Source organism: Podarcis pityusensis, assembly GCF_964106645.2.
Source record: "Podarcis pityusensis genome assembly, chromosome: 11".
NCBI lineage: Eukaryota > Metazoa > Chordata > Lepidosauria > Squamata > Lacertidae > Podarcis > Podarcis pityusensis.
Genome location: NC_138036.1, coordinates 43,757,138 through 43,776,928, shown reverse-complemented (window position 1 = coordinate 43,776,928; position 19,791 = coordinate 43,757,138). Strand labels below are relative to the sequence as shown.

The window sequence follows — 19,791 nt, the reverse complement described above, 5'->3', positions numbered from 1 at the left end:
ATCCATAGAAGTAGTTGGAAATTGTGCTCAGAATGCTGGTTTAACTAAGCATCATTTAACAGTTTGAGACTTGTGGGAGAAAAGGAAGGAACCACCACAATTAAGGACTAACCAGGTATTGAAACTATGTAAGTCTTAAGGTCTAAACAGCATAAGCAGTAAAAAAATGAGGGTTTTGGTCTAGAAAGATACAGATCAAAGCACAAATTCCCCTGCTTCCATTTCTATTCTCTTGCCTCTAGGTTGACACCCTTGTTCCTTTCTGTAAGGTAGGGTAGGGAACCTCAGGCCTTGAGAACAAGTTCAGCCTTCCAGGCCTCTCTGTCCAGGCTCTGCCGCTTCCTAAGCCACACCCTTCGCTGTCCCATGTCCTCGAGTGTTTTTGACCGGCTGGAATGTTTCCTTGAATTGTGGTGATGTCTCTTGCTTACCTGAATGGAGAGAGAGACAGGTAGAAACATTTGATTTTCATGTGGCTGGAATGTACTTTACTATCAAAGAATAAAAATCTGTTGCCCCAACCAGCTTTTGCCCTTGTGGTTCTTGTGAGGTTGTTCATGATGGGATGTGGCCTTTGGGTTGAAAATTTTATACACACACACACACACACACACACACAGCCTTGATATAAAGAAAATGCTTGAGCATTTTTAGAAAAGAAAAAAACCAGGATAGCTTTTTCTGTCTTATTAATACTTCTCTGGAAGTGTTTCCAGACATGGGATATGACCCAGCATCCTTAGGAAAATGTCTGACACCTAGAAGTTATCCAGATTCAAAGGTGGTCTTTCATGAGCAGGAAGGAACTTCTGCTTTTAGAAGCCATCCTCCCATGCCTCATCATACTGCGGGGGCTACAGTGTAGTGGCAGAACCAGGAATGCCCAGTTGCAGGAGTATGTTTTGTTTCTCCAGATCCAACACACTGTCTCACTTGGTTGACCAGCTGCACTTTTTTAGTATTATTTGGTTGTTGGCATCAGCTCTTCAGGTGTGGTTCTGAGCAAGCATACAAATTCAATTTTGTAAAGTTTTGGGTGGAATGCTGTGTAACGCTAAGGAAGTCTTTACATTTGCAACATGTTTCTCCCACCACCACCACCACTGTGTATTCCCTAATTCTGTTTTGTAGGTTCCCTCGGTCTTTTGGGGGGAGGGTGTGCGGTGGGGCAAGCATAAATTCATGTGCTAATGGAATGAGTGCATTGGATACCACCATTTAAATGATCCTTTCCGTTCACCAAATATGCAACAATTAAAAAAGCAGCAACCACCTTTGTTACCTGTGTTGTGGAAGGAGCGGGGGAAGGGATTTTCACTTTGATGGACAGATCTAGTTGTTAATCACAGTGAATTATTTCCTTGGAGCTTCAATTCACAATGATTTGGAAGAGAGAGGTTTCTTCACACTGGTGGTCATTCTCTGAATTTTGGCTCTCAGGTCAGGGCGTTAATGATGAAGTTAGACTATTTGAGTGGCTTCCTTATTTTCTGATTTTTTCCTAACAAAGAATCAAGCAACATAATACAATCTCCCTCTCTTCTTTTTCATGGACGGTACTTCCAGGAATGAAGGCAGATGGTGAAAAAATGCAGACTTTTCTGGGTGGGTTAAGCAAGACACAATACTGTAGGACAGTGGTTCCCAAACCTTTCTCCTCATGGATCACTTGAAATTGCTGAGGGTCTTGGCAAATCACTTGTTTTTCCACCTGTTGTAGCAACTGACATGCACTGTGCTAGGTTTTTGGTTGAATTTTTATAGACGTGCTGTGGACCACTTTTTTATTTTTTAAGATTCTGCAATATAGTCAGGGTATGTGTGTAGAGCTTCAGATTTAACAGATCAAGTTTAGGCTGTAATAATTAATAGAACTGGAACAACACAGCGGCTCCAAAACAGACTGAGCTGCTGCACACCCCTTATGTTTCTTTTGGAATTGCCATATATCTCTTTGAAGACATGTGATGACTTTAGTCTTTTGACTGTATGACCTGGTATGTGGGATGTTGTTGGGAACGTTAAAGCAAATTATTAGGCACCTGTCCTGTAGTTTAGGACCCTCTAGGTGTTCTATAGGGCTGGGCTACACCTGGTTTTCAACATCACAATATATCACCAGCTAAACATTGTGATAAACTGATACATTACAACGTTTGGAATAAGGATGGAGCTATGTAGAGGCATTGGCTGGCTTCACATTTTTTTCCACATTGTGATTTTTGCAGGACACACACACACACAAACACACACACCATAATTCGCAGTGTAGTGCCAGGTCAAAAATTATGAATCTGATATCATGACATGGACTTCAAATTGGTTTGGGATGATATATAGGGTTGTCATATTTTCAAAAGTAAAAACCAGGGTACCCCAAAAGTAGTTGAGCTTTTTAAAGGAAGCCCCCAAAATTGTTGAGCTGTTTACAAAAATGCCAAAAAAAGCGATTTTTCGATTGACTTGCCTTTGGAAATCCCCCCCAGACATCAATTCCGCCTTTGAAATCCCGGTAGTGTCTGGGATAATCCAGACATATGGCAGCCCTACGATATATAAATATATTGCCCAGCCCTAGTCTTCTGCTATTTATAGTATAAAATTTGTCTCTTAAAAAATTAAGATTGAACTCTTCACCAGGCTTTTTCTCATTTCTGGAATATTGTGTGGATTCTGACAAAGTTTAATATAAAAGCAGGTATAATGTGATGTGCATGACTACATGACTGTATTTTGTCCCAGGAGGCAGAGTAAGGTCATGACCTTCAGTGGCATCCCTGTAGAACAGTGGTTCCCAACTGGTGGGCCGTGGACCCCAGGGGGGTCCATGTATCCCACCCAGGGGGTTCGTGGCACCATGCACATAACAAAAAATACCATCGAGATAACATTTTTTCAAAAGTAGGGGGTCCATGGGTTGGCTTTTGAAAAACAGGGGGTCAATAGCTAATTGGGAGCCAGCGCTGTTGAATAATGCAAACTTTTAATAATGACAAGTATGTATTGCTTCCAGGGGGTGGATCAGTGCTACTTTAGTGGAATCACATGCGCTTGTGTAGCTTGGAATTCCTTGGTACTTGGCATCAGGGGTGCCAACTTGCAGAAAATATTGGGGTGGGGAGGTAAGCCCTGCCCCACATAATCAGTCACATGACGTAGCACATGCACACCATTTGAATGGCAATACCCATCAACTTTAGGGGGGCCTGGCTCCCTCAAACATTTTATTGGGGGGCACACCAAGGGACCTTGGCCAAGTTGGCACCTATGCTTGGCATACGTGGTCCCTTTCTCTCCACCCCAATTTGCTGTCTCCCATAAGCTTTAATTACTACAGACAGTTTTCAGACAGCAAGAAGGAATATTGCGTGTTGATGCTATGTTTACTACTGGCATGCAGTGAGATACTTTTTTCTTGAGAAAATGGCAATTGTCTACTGCAGAATAATGCAGGTCCTCTGATGTCTCCTCCCAGATGCTCTGCACGCCTACTTTGGGATCTGTGGCCTGTCGCTAATGGAGGAGTCGGGCATTCGCAAGGTTCACCCCGCCCTGAATGTAAGCACACGAACCTCGGAGCGCCTTCTGCACCTTCATCAGATCTGGGCAACAAAGGACTCTAAACAGTGTTCAGATACTGTGCACGATGCCACATGACTGATTTCAGACTCCATTTGAGCTTGGTAGCATAATTGTAGCCCAAGGTGAAAAGCCATGTATAACCAATGTGCTCTTTTTAAGTGCTGGAATCATACAATCAAGTTCATGTCACTGGCATCATTCAGACAGCAAATGGCCTTCAGCCAGTTATTCTGGATTGGAATTTTAAAAAATTGCTTGCCCCTACAGATGCTGTCTTGGTTTTAATGAATCCCTTCAAAGCAATGTTGTTCTATTATATTACTTTAAACAGTGCAATGGCAAAGTGTAACGATAATAAAAAGGATATTAAAATGTATTTAAGTATTTTCATACTTAATCCCTTGAATTTACTGAAATTTATTTGATACATTCTTCATATAAAATCTTATAAATTAAGTGTTGATTACTAAAAAAAGGTGTCCTTTTAAGGTAGATGGCAATTCTATAACCTTTGTAAAAAAAATAAAAATAAAAAAAATAAAAACTATTTTATTCATTATAATGGACCCAATATGTTTGCGTTATTTTTTAGACACCTTGGCTGCTGCTAGTTGGAATATTTTGAGATAACACTTGGAGTACCATAGTTTTAACTGTACTTTAATGCTATTTTAAAATGTATCATGCTAACTGAAAAGAAATAACTAAAAGAAAAAAGTATTGCAGTTGATGTGACTTGCTACAAAAAATTGGACTAAAGTAGTCCAGTCTTTCCTGCATTCTATGATCTTATCCCATACAATCTAATACTTCACTGAAATGAGTGTAGACAGCAGTCTTAACTGCCCTTTGTTTCTGTCACTTCATTTTGGGGCTTTTTCTGCTGCTTCCTGTATTATTAGGGGAGTTGTCCCACTGTTTCTGTGTGCGCATTCAATAACCTTATTTTATTTGCCCTTTTTTAAAGCAAAGGAGCCATATTTCTTCCTCATTTTGCAAATTGCATCACATTTATTTGGAGTTCTCTGAGCCTTCTTGGAGCTAATTCCTGCCTTCATAAACCATGGTATACCAAGCACACTTTTTCCACCCCTTCCATTTCTCTGTTATTTTTGGAGTTTCTTAACTGCATTAAGCCAGCATTCCCTGATTTGAACTAACTGGGAACTGTGGCTTAATATAAGCTTGAATCTTTGTGCTCAAGCCATTGTGGAACAGGAATGGGTGAAGCATGCTGTTGTGATGTTCAGAAGGGCTTTTAAAAAAGCAGACAAGCAAAAAGGCTTGGTATCCCCATGCTAAACTAAAACTCGAGTGCTTTTTTGAAAGTGTCTTCAGTAGAAGAAATACAATTGTTGGGTACAAAGGTGGTTCAGATTCTGTTAATATAATACTATGCAAGTCTGAGTTCTGAAAAGCTGCAATTTAGACAACAACCTACCTTAAGCCTTCCAAAGGGGCACCAGGGATATACCGTACTTAACCTTTTATTTGCTTGTGTCTCTTTTTGCACCCAGTTCATTATATTCTCAAGCTGATGAATCTGCAAAATGCAGATTCTGGGATTTGTTATTTCTTAGGTATCTTTGAAAAGACCATTTAAAGTTTGAAACATGGAAATCAGAAACATTAAACTAATAAGGTAATTTTATTTTAAATCCCTTATTTTTAAATTGGGAAAAGCAAGCAGGTGGACTAGATGACCCTTGTAATAAAAAATTTAAGGTCTCATATATATAATAAATGTTCATAAATGTACCAAGCAAACATGTACATAAATATATAAACCATATGTCTGAAGCAGCACAGGAAGACAGTCCTGAAACCATTTTGACTCCCAAACTAACCAAATGTTTCTTTGCAAGGAGGGGGGGGGGGTGAGGAACCTTCCCATTGTCTCAGGAATTAAGTGATTACCATCTCAAAGGAATGGCCAGACTACCAGAAAAGGCAATCAGGTAAGGCAATCAGGTAACTTGCCAGACAGGAGATAAACAACGCACTCAGATTTCTGTTGTAGACCGCCTTTTCTGTGATGTAGGTATGTTGTTTCTGAGGGTGGTCTTAGACTCCAGGGTGGGCAATTTAAAATGTCTATATAAAAGCAGGCACACCTTTGTTCTGGGTGGTCCTCTCTCCTGCGTGTGAGGGGAGCACCTTGTTGCAACAGCTTTAATAGCTGCTTTGCTTCTCAATATTCTCTGGTTGGCCTTTGTTATTTTCTCTTACCGATGGAGAACCAGAAAGGACTCTATAAGGACTCTTGTGTACCCCATAAGGGAATAAGGGCAGGTTTTGTTTACAACACCCTTGGGGTCCCTACTGTACAATTTTATGATTCTAACAGATGACTCTTAATTAAATAAGCATATTTAAACAAGAAATAATGTAGTGGTACATCATTAAAATTGAATTCCTCTTTACCTAACGTCAACATTATTCTTTTTATTAAAAAATCAAATTTGAGATTGTACTTTTTAAAAACTATTGCTGTTCTAAATATATATTCCCCTCAAGTGTTAGAGCTCATTTGAGACTACTAATAATTTGTAAGGCTCTGCTAGCACTTCTGCTGTTCAGACTTGAAAGGTGGGGATGCAATTATTAAATTAGCAGAATGCAGCTAAGCACTGAAAGTTTAACGAATGTTAACTTGATTCCTGATCTCTATGTAATCCTCCTGCAGTTTAGCTAAAAACATCCAAAGTATATTGCCTTTGGTGCAGCCCATCTTAATAGGCCCTAAAATAAACACAGCTACTAAGAAGAAAGGATTTAGTAGGAGACAGATTTTAGATATGGCCCAGAGTATTTGTTGTTGTATCTGTGAGATTAGTATCGCTGTGTGGCTCACAGTACCCTAAAATACAACACAGGGATTCTTTCTAATTTTAAATACATGAGCAGCTTAATAAAATTGGAACTTCCGTTCCACCCCAGTAACCAGTTAATTATCATCTTATTTGTGTGTATGCAGGGCTTTTTTTTCCAGCTGGAACTCTCCGGAACTCAGTTCTAGCATCTCTCAAGTGGGTGCAATTGCCATTCTAAGAGAACAAGGGAGGCGTTCATGGTGAGTTCTGACACCTCTTTTTCCAGAAAAATAGCACTGTGTATGTAACATGAAACTAAAATGTAGCTTGGTCTTTCTATTTTTCTCTCAGGGCTCTGGGGATTTCCTCTTTTTTCGCATTGCAAAGCAAGCAAGAATTACACCAGCAGCTCAGACCAAATTCAGACGTGCTATAAAATAGAACATGGTGCCCTATGTTGTAGTCTACAAGTCTAATCCCTGACCATTGGCCATGTTAGCTAGGGCTGATGGGAGCTGTAGTTCAGTACCAGGTTGGGGTTGGGGAACTCCCCTTGCAAAGCTTTGGAATTGGATCCAGCCTAAGTTAGAGCTTCCCGTCAAAAGGAAAGGGACTTACCGGTAACTAACGTTTCAAATTGATCTCAATGGGACCCAAGTACAGTGATACCTCGGGTTACATATGCTTCAGGTTACATACGCTTCAGGTTATAGACTCCACTAACCCAGAAATAGTGCTTCAGGTTAAGAACTTTGCTTCAGGATGAGAACAGAAATCGTGCTTTGGCGGCGAGGCGGCAGCAGGAGGCCCCATTAGCTAAAGTGGTGTTTCAGGTTAAGAACAGACCTCCAGAACGAATTAAGTACTTAACCACTGCGCCGTATTTTTCGCTCCATAAGATGCACCTGACCATAAGACGCACCTAATTTTTAGAGGGGGAATGCAAGGAAAAAAATATTCTTTAAATGGAGCGCTGAGCAGAGCCTGTATGCATCCCAGGCTTTGCTCGGCACTCCCTTTCACAAGCCGCATGGAGCATGTGAAAAGCCTCTTGGGGGCTTTTCCCCGAGGAGGGAGAAGGGCAGCCCGTCAGTGACCACGCACTCTTTAAAGGGAGCGCTGAGCAGAAACTCCCGCCTGCATTCCCTCCATAAGAAGCACACACATTTCCCCATACTTTTTAGGAGGGGAAAATTGCGTCTTATAGAGCGAAAAATACGGTATAACCAACTTTTAGGCTGTAATCCTAACCCCACTTATCTGGGAGTAAGCCCCATTGAATTAAGTTGAGTAGACATGGTTAGGATTACACTGCCAAGTGTGCTTCCTATCCTTAGACTCTAAACATAATCTCCGAAAATCTTTTGTGAAATCCATGGTGGTATGCCCAGGCTTTTGAGCTACACTGTGGATTCAGATGTTTCAAGTAGTCTTGGAGCCGTTTGTACAAGATGGGTGGAACTCTAGTCTGGCTACTTCTAAATATAAGTGCCTGGGATTAGGACGTCCCATTGCCTATTCCTCCACAGCTCTTGAGTGTGTATATTGCATGCCCCTCCTCCACGTACCAGCAATTTCGTTTTCAATGGTCATATTTCTGCAGTCTAAAAATAGTAGGTTTTACAATTGCACATAAACTTCACTTTTGCTGTGTCGCCTCTGACGTTTGGTGGCGCTTTGGAATCTTGGTATGTTGCATGTTGATCTCAAACAGCACATGCAGACGCTGGAATGCCGTTGGGAGATCAAGAGTTCCCACAGTTTTCCTTCTAAAAAAGGCAACCGAGTTCTGCTGCAGCTGTTGATCTGATACCAAGTCTGCATTGGGTTCTTTTTATTTGCTTTCCCTTTTCTTTCCTCCTTGCCCTCTCAGCAGCTGCAACAGTTTCTGAAGCAAACAGGCAGTGGAGGAGCTCCCCACCCCCCATATTAATTCTCTCTCTCTTGCTCACACACAGCAGAGGAATGAGGGACTGTGTGGCATGATGAGTGAACAGCTTCAGAGAGGCTATGAATGCTTTACCAACATGCGTAAACCGCCGACCTCTTCGATGCTTGTCTAAGTTTGCTTTTAAATACCAGCACATCTAAAACATTTAAAAGTGTGTAGCATAGTTAATTTTTAAAAGTGTTTTAACAGTGGTGTGCCTTGTAAGTAGTTTTGTCCGCATCTGCAAACATCGCCACCATTTCTCAACAGAAGAACCAGTGCAGTGCTTAGCGTTTGATTTGGGTTAAAAACAACCTGGGTTCAAATGTCTGTGAAGCTGTGAAACTCACTAAGTAACAGGCTGCAAGGTGCTGCTTTGATTACCTTACTATTGAATTGCTGGGAGGAAAGGTAAAGGGACCTCTAACCATTAGGTACAGTTGTGACCGACTCTGGGGTTGCGGCACTCATCTCGCTTTACTGGCCGAGGGAGCCGGTGTACAGCTTCCGGGTCATGTGGCCAGCATGACTAAGCCGCTTCTGGCAAACCAGAGCAGCGCATGGAAACATCGTTTACCTTCCCACTGGAGCAGTACCTATTTATCTACTTGCACTTTGACGTGCTTTCGAACTGCTAGGTTGGCAGGAGCAGGGACCGAGCAATGGGAGCTCACCCTGTTGCGGGGATTTGAACCACTGACCTTCTGATTGGCAAGCCCTAGGCTCTGTGGTTTAACCCACAGCGCCACCCGCGTCCCGCTGGGAGGAAAAGTAAGCTGCAAATAATGTAAGTTAAGAGGTGCCTTCAGATGCCTAATGCAGCTGCTGGAAGAAGTCCTGTGCATGGAATTCTCTCTCAAAAGTGTCTTCTGAAAATGAGGCTCTTCACATTTGGAATCATAGAATTGTAGAGTTGGAAGGGACCCTGAGGGCCATTTAGTCCAGTGTTTCCCAACCTTGGGTCTCCAGCTGTTTTCGGACTACAATTCCCATCACCCCTGACCACTTGTCTTGCTAGCGAGCTAGCTAGCTAGCTAGGGATGATGGAAGTTGTAGTCTGAAAACAGCTGGAGACTCAAACATTGGTCTAGTCCAATCCCCTGCCATGCAGAAATCTGGCATCCCTAACAGATGGCTATCCAACCTCTTCTTAAAAATTTCCAATGAAGGGGGAGCCCACCGCCACCTTCCAGGGGAGTCCATTCCATTGTCTGACAGCTCTTACTGTCAAAAACTTATTCCTGATGTTTAGTTGGAATCTTCTAAATTGAATCCATTGGTTCATGTCCAAACTTGCACAGCAGCAGAAAACAAGCTTGTCCCATATTCCATGTGATGGCCATCATATTCTGGATAAAAGAGGGAGGCATTCGAAAGTCTGGATAAAGGTGTGGGAACCACTGCTGTAATCCAGGTGCGCTTGACTCTGATCTGTGTTTCGCAACCAAGAAATTGCACTGTTTTTTAAGAGACTTGGCTACTTCACCTAAAAAATCTGCATGTTGTGGGTGTGGGTGTTTGGTGCACCCATTGCTACTGGATTAAGTATATGCTTGAGAGAACTGTGGTTGCCCCATCTGCCCAGCTCACAATGCAACCCACATTCATTAAATAAAATAATCCTATGTGGTTATTAGCCTTCAAGCACCTACCAATATGCAAATGTCTTAAATTGCTTGCGAAAGACATCAAAGCTATAGCTGTAGGGGAATTTCAGTGCTCCCTGTGCTCAGAAACATTTGCTCAAGATGCCCTTTGTTCCCAGGGTAATGTAGACACTGTGATGCCCTAAGAAGTAGGAGAGGAGATATTTATGGTAGGTAGAGCGGGGGCATACCTGCTGGCCTCTCTTGTCAAGCATTTTTCCTTGATAAAAGTGTCCTTGCTGTTTCGTTTCGCCTGAAGAGTCAATGATCGCTGGCCTTTTCTATTTATAGAAGGTATTCAGTTTCCTGAATAATTCTTCTCATCCTTTTCTGCGTCTTGAATAATGCCATGGTGTCCTTTGAGAAGCAGGAGATTATGTAGCTGTCGAGTTCCTCTCCAAAACGAAGTAAATAACCTGTGTTGCTTCATGCAAGGAAATATAAAGAGTGGTTAAGAATAGGTCAAAAAAACGGAGAAGGGGTGAATAAAAGCATTGGGGTGGGGGTGTAAATCAAAGAAGGCCTAATAACATAACTCTTTGCTCACTGGAATTGTGCTTCAGCGGAGAAGTCCCAGGGTTTGATGCATTTCAAAGGAAAACTGATTATCTTAGAAAAGCAGCTGAGAGACCCTTCCTTGGCCCTGGGGCACAGCTAATTGCCCAGCAGGCCACTTTCCCTTCCTATTTCCATAAATCTTTGATACCATGTCGCTTTCTTTTGCACAATTAATATACTCAGCCAACACACATCTAAAGTCGACTCCTGTTTTTAACCCTCAGTGCACCTGCAATTTTCTGACAGCAGCCTGATCCTAAGCATATGTACTCAGGAGAAACTCCCACTACTTCTTCTTCTTCTTATTATTTTTTATTACTAATATTTATATGCTGCCCACCTGACTGGGTTTCCCCAGTCACTCTGGGTGGTGCCCAACAAAACATTAAAAACTCAATAAGCAATCATAGGGTTGCAGCTTCAGTTAACTTCATCTGCCAAGAAACGGTCCCGCCCCCTTTTAATGCTTCTGTGTATGTATGGTATGCCTAGCTATAGAGATGGGGGTTGCTGCTTATAAATATGTAACAGCGCACTGGAAATTATGCATGAAATATTCATATTGGTCTACATATTTAACCCACATTTCTGACATGAACTCTTCTTGCATGGGCACGTGATAATGGGGGAAAGGGTTTTTCCATGGATGAATGCCAACGTGCTGAGAAGGTTAGCCATGTGAGAAATAGGTTTTAAATACCAGAGGCTTGACGGCTTTTTCATTACTGTATATAGAACTTGCATTATTGTATATATAGATGCACAAAAGATCTTCCCAGTTAGTATTTTGGTGCCACATCATATACACATAGTTACAGGAGCTGCATTAGAAATCACTAGGATGTCAATGTGCTTTTTTCCCATTGGTATCTCAGTTTCCATAAAAATGCCTGAATAACCATAAAATGTGCCTTAAAAATAACCTTTGATGCACAGCTGAGTGACTATGTCACTAAGCATTTCCCAACATTCTGGCACGCGTATTTAGTTCTTCCACTGCGAACATTGTGGTGAATAACAAACAAAACACTTTTCAATCTCCAGCATGTCTAAGGTAATTCTCAGTAATTTCCTTTCCGGGAATTCCCTTCCCACAGAGGTGTTTCTGGCACCTTCATTATGTAGTTTTGACATTGTATGTTTGAAGCTGCACCTCTTTATCCTGGTCTTTGACATTTGAGATAAGTGTTTTCAGGAGTCCTCTTGTTCCTTTGATTGTAATTTCTTTAAACTGTTTTTAATACTGAATTTTAAAATGTTGTATCCCAACCTGTGGTGACTGTTGAAGGGTGAGTGATTTATTTATTAACAACAACAACAACAAACTGAAACACCCCTTACAGTTCTGATTAATTTTAGTGGATGGTTATTGTTGGTGTCCATCTGTCTCAAGAGACAATGAAGTTGCACCTCTCAGGGTAAAGTTGAACCAAACCATCTTAGGGACTGCACTCTGGATTTGTGTAGGGTTTACTCCTCCTGAAGATAACCCACAAGGCAGCAAAGATTTAGGATCAGAGTTTTCCTCCTCCTAGATGGGTTATATACTGTATGTTTTAAGTAATTGCACCAATGCCTTGAACTGTATGGCATGTGGTTGAGATACTGTGGGAAGATCCCAAGCACATGGGCAAAAACACCAAACAACTACAGCTGCATTCAGATGTGGGGTTTCAGTTCTGCTGGTTATAATGCTTGCATTTCTCTCCTAGTTTCTAATGCTCCTTTTACACTGCAGTAGGTGCTGCATTATGGAACTATGGCTTTTTGATTGCTATACCACCATGTCACGCTAAATTTTAAATAGTGGGAATTTTAAATAGTGGGATACCACCCCAAATTTTGCCACATGAAATTACAATGCAATACTCCTGTCATTTTTGGAGTTAACAGGTTTGGAAACAGATTTATTTCTGGAAACAACACAGAAATGAGCGTTAAACTTCCCCTAGATTTTCGGAAGTGGGAATTGTCAGGCAAGGAAACATCAGGAAAATTGAATAAAGCGCTGTCTGAATATAGCCTATGTGATCATTGCAATATGGCTTCAGATGCCATTGTTCCTATAACAGCACACTAACCATTATACCTCCATCTCCTACCAAAGGCTGAAATACCCAATCTAACAGTGGGAACGTTGAAGGATGTAGCGGCCAATGAGGAAGGCCACAAGGACAGATTTAACCCTACCAACAAGCGGAATCTGCATTGCTGTCTTTATTCCTGTTTTCCTGAGCACACTGGGAAGGAAGAGTCTTGTTTTCTTGTGGCTGCTGCCAGTCTCCATCAAAGGCCCTCTCTACAAAGCCACAATAGTTTATGCAAAATTGATAAGCTACTAATGCGAATGCTCTTATGCTCCGAATGGCTTGGGCGCAGCAGCACAGAACGTTTCTCTTAATGCAGCTGGCAGAATAAAAAGCAAACCCATTTCTGCACTTGAGAGTGAAATGTAGCTGTGATTAGATTCAGCTTTAAAATGCTTCACATCATTTGTTGTATTAACAGAAGAAAATTCCTAAGTGCAAGAAGGTTGGTTGCACTGAGATACTTTACTGCTTTCTTTGATCCGCTATGGGATCCTTCTGTTGCATGGCAATAACCTAATCCTACACATCAGAGGACAATAAAAACATTTGCTACACCATGATAAATCTTCTGATCTTGCTCATAGTGTTTGCCATATTTTGTATCCCACCCTTCCTCCAAGGAACTGGACTGTTCATGAGGCTTTCCTCCAGAACACTGACCGATACTGTCGTTTGACGTACAGTCCTTAACTTTCCCCTGTGTCATCTCAGGATATTTCTGGCCAAAGATCCGGTATGTTTTTTGTTTACTGTTTTTCTGAAGATGCCCAAATGAGCTTTGAATATATTGCTATGAGTTGGTGGGGGTAGGCTGCATGCCTTGAGCCCACTTCTAATTCCTAGATCCAGCACGAATTCAGTTCCTGGAACAGCCAGGCTAGCTTCCTGGTGAGGTAATGGCCCTCTAAGCATGGGCCATTAAGGTAACAAAGGAAGTGCCTCTGTTCCAGAGGACAAAGTTAGAAAGACAAAGGCTAGAGTTGGGAGTTTTGAGTGATGTGAGCTAGAAGCTGGAAGACTGCAGGCTGGGCAGCTGGGAGAAAAAGCCATGCCTGCTTTCTTCTTGACTCCAAGGTGGTGGCTATGGGAGAAGAATAACCCACTTGGGGTCTTGATGCTGTGAGCCCCTCCTTTGTAGACCCGGTTGTATATTTTGTTGTTGTTGTTGTTTAGTCATTTAGTCATGTCCGACTCTTCATGACCCCATGGACCAGAGCACGACAGGCACTCCTGTCTTCCACTGCCTCCCACAGTTTGGTCAGACTCCTGTTTGTTGCTTCGAGAACACTATCCAACCATCTCATCCTCTGTCGTCCCCTTCTCCTTGTGCTCTCCATCTTTCCCAACATCAGGGTCTTTTCCGGGGAGTCTTCTCTTCTCATGAGGTGGCCAAAGTATTGGGGCCTCAGCTTCATGATCTGTCCTTCCAGTGAGCACTCAGGGCTGATTTCCTTAAGAATGGATAGGTTTGATCTTCTTGCAGTCCATGGGACTCTCAAGAGTCTCCTCCAGCACCATAATTCAAAAGCATCCATTCTTTGGCGATCAGCCTTCTTTATGGTCCAGCTCTCACTTCCATTCAGTTGTATATATGTGTGTAAATAAACCATATATCATAAGGACACCAGAGATTCCACTGTGCCTCATTCTGAAGAAACACGAACCCTTGGCTAAGTGCCTGGGACCCCTGGGATCTCACACCACTCCGAGATTGGGGTGGTGTGCAACAATATGAAGGATTCCAAGTCCTTGGTTTGGTACATTTGAAATTAAAACAACGTAAAAAGGCTCCTTAGCTGCAGGAATATCCCCTCCTATTAGACATGCATTCATTCAGCTCAGATTTCATACTAGGCCCATAATTGACTGGTAAATTTTAGGGGGGTGTATTGCCTTTGAGTGTATCCTGAATAAAGGGGTGAATTGGGCAGGGCCTCACATCCTGATTGGGCTGTTGGCAAAGCATGTTTGGGCAGAAGAGGAAACAAAAGCAAAGAAGAGGCAGCACCAGGAGTACCAAAAGAGAGCAACTGGAGAGGAGGTACAGCCAGGATGGGCAAACTGCCCTGAAGATCTTTGCCTTGGGGCCAAGGCTTGCACCATCTGCAGCTGCTGCACCCATTCTATGCAGTTGAGCAATAGAGATATTTGAAGATGGCTAGCGTATCTCCTCTCAGTCTCCTCTTTTCCAGGCTAAACATACCCAGCTGCTTCAACCGTTCCTCATATGGCTTGGCTTCTAGACCCTTGATCATCTTGGCTGCCATCCTCTGCACACATTCCAGCTTGTCAACCACCTTCCTAAACTGTGGTGCCCAGAACTGGACAGTGTATTCCCGGTGTGGTCCCACAGGGGCAGAATAGAGTGGTACTATTATTTCCCTTGTTCTGGACACTATACAGTCATACCTCATGCTAAGTTTGCTTCATGTTACGTTCTTTCAGGTTACGTCCTGCGGTGACCCGGAAGTACCGGAAAGGGTTACTTCCGGGTTTTGCCACTTGCGCATGCACAGAAGCGCTAAATCGCGCTTTGCGCATGTGCACAAGCGCCAAATTGTGCCGTGCACCTGCGTAGATACGGCGCTTCAGGGTGTGCTCTTTTCATGTTGCAAACGGGCCTCCGGAATGGATCCCGTTCGCAACTAGAGGTACCACTGTACTTCTGCTGATGCAGCCTAGAATATGATTATTTTAATCTTGAATCTTCTGTTTACTTTTGTTGACTGTTTGACTGCGATGGCATCTTTTTATGCTGGGGTTGTTAATCAACGAGGGAGTGGGCTAGAAATTTAACAAGCAAACAAAAAGCTGTTGCCCAATATTCCTCTTGTGGCAACTTTGCCTCGGGCCCAGCAGGAACTGTTGTAGGGAAAAGAAAGCAATTTGTCACAGGTCCAGCCGCTCTGACCACTGTCATAGGTTAGAATGAGGTGACAGGACTTTAGCAGAGGAAAAGCCCCCACCTACCTTGCGGGAGAGAGCAGCATCGACCCGCTTTGCCGTCTAGGTCCAAATACAACGAGTGGTATAAAGTTACCGCCTTTATGAACGTCTTTTCCTGTGTGTTGGTTGAGGACAGTTCTTCTTTCTCTCTGTGCTCATGTTGTTAATCTGGATCCTTTGTCACAAAAAGAAAACACAGAAGACAGTGTTGAAAAAAAGTACTGGAGATGTGCCGAGAGATTCAAACAGCAAGCTATTTAGCTAATGAATTATCTAATGGAAGCGCACAGTATCTCGTAACAAATGAGCTTGATAGCTATTCATGCACTCAGTTTCCAGAGAAATAAAGGGTATATTGTGTCAGGGATAACCTGTAGAAAAGATCTGGAGTAATGTTACTACAGTAACCTTAACCACTAGAGCCTCTGAAAAGGGCCATTCTGCCATTCTAAAGTAACCTGTGGACACACTCCTTGGATAGATTTAGAGAGGTTACATAATATGTTCGGGTCAGGTTTTCAGCTCCCAGTCTCTGAATAAGCTATTTTTCTACAGAAAATCTGAGGCTATGCAGGCATTCAAACCTGTTGGGAAAGTTATGGTACTGCATGTTCAGATTCAGAAAGGACAGAGAATAATGGCACTTCAGAAGGCAGAAGACACCTAGATTCTGAGCATGGAAGAATCAGAGCTGTTATTGTTCTTTAGAAATCTACTTTTTAAAAGAAACAACATAATTGGAATGAGGTAGGTGAGGAATGAACAGTGGCTTACTGTTCCTTGTAAATTTCTTCTATCTTTTCTCCCTGTGAACAACGAAGAAATATCCCCTCTAACATCAGATTCAGGAGGCTGAGAGCCAAAGCATGGGAGTCTTCCATTTCCTTTTTCATTGCAGGGGGTTGGACTAGATGACCCATGGGGTCCCTTCCAGCTCTACAATTCTGTGTCTCTAAAATGCATAAAATACACACCATTAATGTATACATTAAGTTTGTCCTTCCTGGCTTATAGATACAGTGGTACCTTGGTTCCCAAACTTAATCCGTTCCGGAAGTCCATTCTAAAACCAAGGCGTGCTTTCCCACAGAAAGTAATGCAAAATGGATTAATCCGTTCCAGACTTTTAAAAACAACTCCTAAAACGGCAATTTAACATGAATTTTACTATCTAACGAGACCATTGATCCATAAAATGAAAGCAATAATCAACGTACTGTACTATAAAATAAATAAGACAGTATTGTAGATGATAAAAATTAAAATATTTTTTTCCCTTACGTGCACTGATGATAGTCCTTGTTTGGATGGGGGGCTTTTATCCATTTCTGCGGTCAATCTGTAGCTGAGCTGGGTTCCACACAGACACAAAAACAAGTCACAGAAACGAAGCCGCAAGCCACAGTCACAAAACGAAGTCACAAGCGACACTCACATGTCAGTCCCATAAAACGAAGAACAAGTCACAGTCAAAAAACGAAAAGCCACACAAAAATGCAAAAAAAACAAACAAAACAAACAAAAAACAAAAGAAGCTCAAAATATCACTTCTGTGTTGTGGGTGCTCGGGACTCAACAGTCAACAGAAAGCCTGATTAGCAACGGGGGACTCAATTTACAAACGGAACGCACTCAACAGGAAGTGGAACATGTTCCACTTCCAAGGCAAAGTTCACAAACTAAAACACTTCTGGGTTTGCAGCGTTCTATTTCCAAGTTGTTCATAAACTAAGCTGTTCTAAAACCAAGGTACCATGGTACTGCCAAAGGGAGACTCGCCAAGGTGGTAAGGGTCAATGTTCCTTTGAGAGGGAACTGTTCCATTCAGCATTAAAGAGCTGGTCCAGGTAAAGACTGAGTTAACAAGGTCCTTTTTGAACTCCTTTGTATCAGGCAATTTCTCCAGTGCTCCATTCTTGGGCAAGGTGCTCAGTGGTTTGGTGGCATCCCAACTCTTATTTCCTACTTCCCTGGATGACACAAATTATCTAGATTCCTTGCTTTCAATCCAGTTTCAGGTCCAGTTATGGGACAGAGACAGCTCTTCCCACAGTGATGGGCACTGCACCAGGAACTAGATATGGGGAGTGCATCCTTGTTGGGTTTTCTTGGACCTCTTGGTGCCTTTTGATACCATTAACCATGGTATCCTTCTGGACTGCATAGCTGGGATGGAAACCAGGTGGCACTGTTTTCTGATGGTTTCAGACCTTTCTGGAGGGTTGGTTTCAGATGGTTGTGCTAGGGAGCTTCTGGTTAACACCTTGGCTATGGGCCTGTGGTCTCCCACAGAGTTTCTACTCTATCTCCTTCAAGACTTACTAACTTCCTGCAGCAGTTGAATGTAGATGTTATCTAGAGTTTGGAGCCGACCCAACTCTATCACTCCTTTCCATCACAATCAAGGAAACTGTCAATGTTCTGAATCAACTTCAGGGAACAGTAACAGACTAGATGAGAACAAATTAAAGCTTAATTCAGACAAGATGGGTTACTTGAAGTATTTATTTATTTTATATGAGCCTGCCCAGCTGTTTGTTGAGAACAGAAGTGCGTTTGTAGGGAATTTTGTTTGTTGTCTGCAGAACATTTGGGAGACAACATAAAAATTGTATATCTCACCTGTAGTCTGGCATGGTACATCCCTTCGTTTGTTCTATGAGTCCATCACCTCCAAGCTCAGCCTTGGTGATGGTTCCTATCCCCAAGGCTTTTTTAAAAAAAGCAGATTACTTGCAGCAAAACCAATGATGACAAGTAACTGTATTATAGGATAAGCATTTATGGACTCGTACTCACTTTGTCAGATGCATGTGATCAGGTAGGCCTGAGTCCATGAAAGCTTATGTCCCAATACATTTTCAGGTGCTACCTCTGAAGAGGTGGGCTTAAGACAACAAAAGCTTAGACCACAATAAATGTATTCGTCTTGAAGGTGCCGTGGGGCTCTTGTTATCAATACCAGTGTCTTTTACCAACCTAGTTATATTTTGCTTACATGATGTGTATTTGGTTCAGCTTTGCTCTTGACGTCTGGAAACTTTTGAGTGTTGTTACAGTACAAATAATAATAATAATAATAATAATAATAATATAATACTTATACTCCGCCCATCTGGCCAGGCCTCCCCAGCCACTCTGGGCAGCTCCCAACATAATATTAAAAACACAATAAAACATCAAACATTAAAAACTTCCCTAAACAGGGTTGCCTTCAGATGTCTTCTAAAAGTCAGATAGTTGTTTATTTCCTTGACTTCTGATGGGAGGGCATTCCACAGGGTGGGTGCCACTACCGAGAAGGCCCTCTGCCTGGTTCCCTGTAACCTCGCTTCTCACAGTGAGGGAACCACCAGAAGGCCCTCGGCGCTGGACCCCAGTGTCTGGGCTGAACGATGGGGGTGGAGACGCTCCTTCAGGTATATTGGGCTGAGGACGTTTAGGGCCTTATTATTTACACAAACACCTCTGAATTCTAGTTCTGCAAATTTGCATGCTACTCCTTTGGATGCAAATATCTTTCAAATAAAACAAATAGAGTTTGATTTGCAAATCTGAAAAAGGGAAGAGGAAATTTCCTTAGGGACAGGGCACCTTTCAACATAACATTCAAATACAGCTGAAGTATTGATGTAAACCCCACAACACAATGGATTTGTGTGCTTAAAAGATAATATTATGAGGAGTCATCCTTACAGTGCAGTTCAAACATGTGTATCTGCAAGTAAGCACCATTGTATACAATGGGGCCTTCTCATAAGGTAAGTGACCAGCCTCTTTGAGATGGCCTTGGCTTAGTTCTACAGATTCCTCCTTGTTAGTAAGGAATGCCCACTGAATCAATGCTAGCCATCCATGATAACTGAATGGCAAGTGCACAAAGAAGAACATTTTCAGCAGCTGCTCCACAGCTCCATGCTTTCTTCTCTATGAGGGTCACTAAAGGCTGAACGTGGGCATTTTCTAGTCACAGTCTTGATATCTAGGGAGTTTGTTTTTAAAAGTGAACTACCCACTCTGGGGCTTTAATCCAAAATACCAACAAACAACCTTGCAATTGCTGATAAGTTGCATGTATTTTGGGAGGATCAAAACACTCATTTATTGGAATGCATGGTTCATATAACCATCTGCTTGATATTGCTCGATACACTGGCTACTTTTCCTGTGGGTCATGTACAACTGATGTTATTTGCATGCTATTTGCATACTTCTGCAAACCTGCA

At 42.3% G+C, this 19,791-nt stretch overlaps 1 protein-coding gene and 1 long non-coding RNA gene across 3 annotated transcripts in view; one reads left to right on the top strand and one right to left on the bottom strand.

Annotated features, from left to right (window-relative positions):
- The window catches only part of PGGT1B (protein geranylgeranyltransferase type I subunit beta), a 28,441-nt gene extending 24,293 nt beyond the window's left edge, over positions 1-4,148 (top strand). The window contains exon 9 of one of the 2 annotated variants that reach the window (XM_080973004.1): positions 3,476-4,148. In XM_080973004.1, coding sequence (XP_080829130.1) covers positions 3,476-3,657 — 182 coding nt within the window. In that variant the 3' untranslated portion in view covers positions 3,658-4,148. The remainder of the gene's footprint in view (positions 1-3,475) is intronic. The other variant, XM_080973005.1, reaches the window with a different exon arrangement.
- LOC308458382 lies at positions 316-17,017 on the bottom strand. The gene is made up of 5 exons (XR_013977320.1): positions 16,847-17,017; positions 16,340-16,517; positions 15,590-15,740; positions 10,163-10,395; positions 316-431 (listed from the first exon to the last, which is right to left on the bottom strand). It is a non-coding gene; the product is annotated as an uncharacterized lncRNA (long non-coding RNA).
- Positions 17,018-19,791: the final 2,774 nt, after the last annotated feature.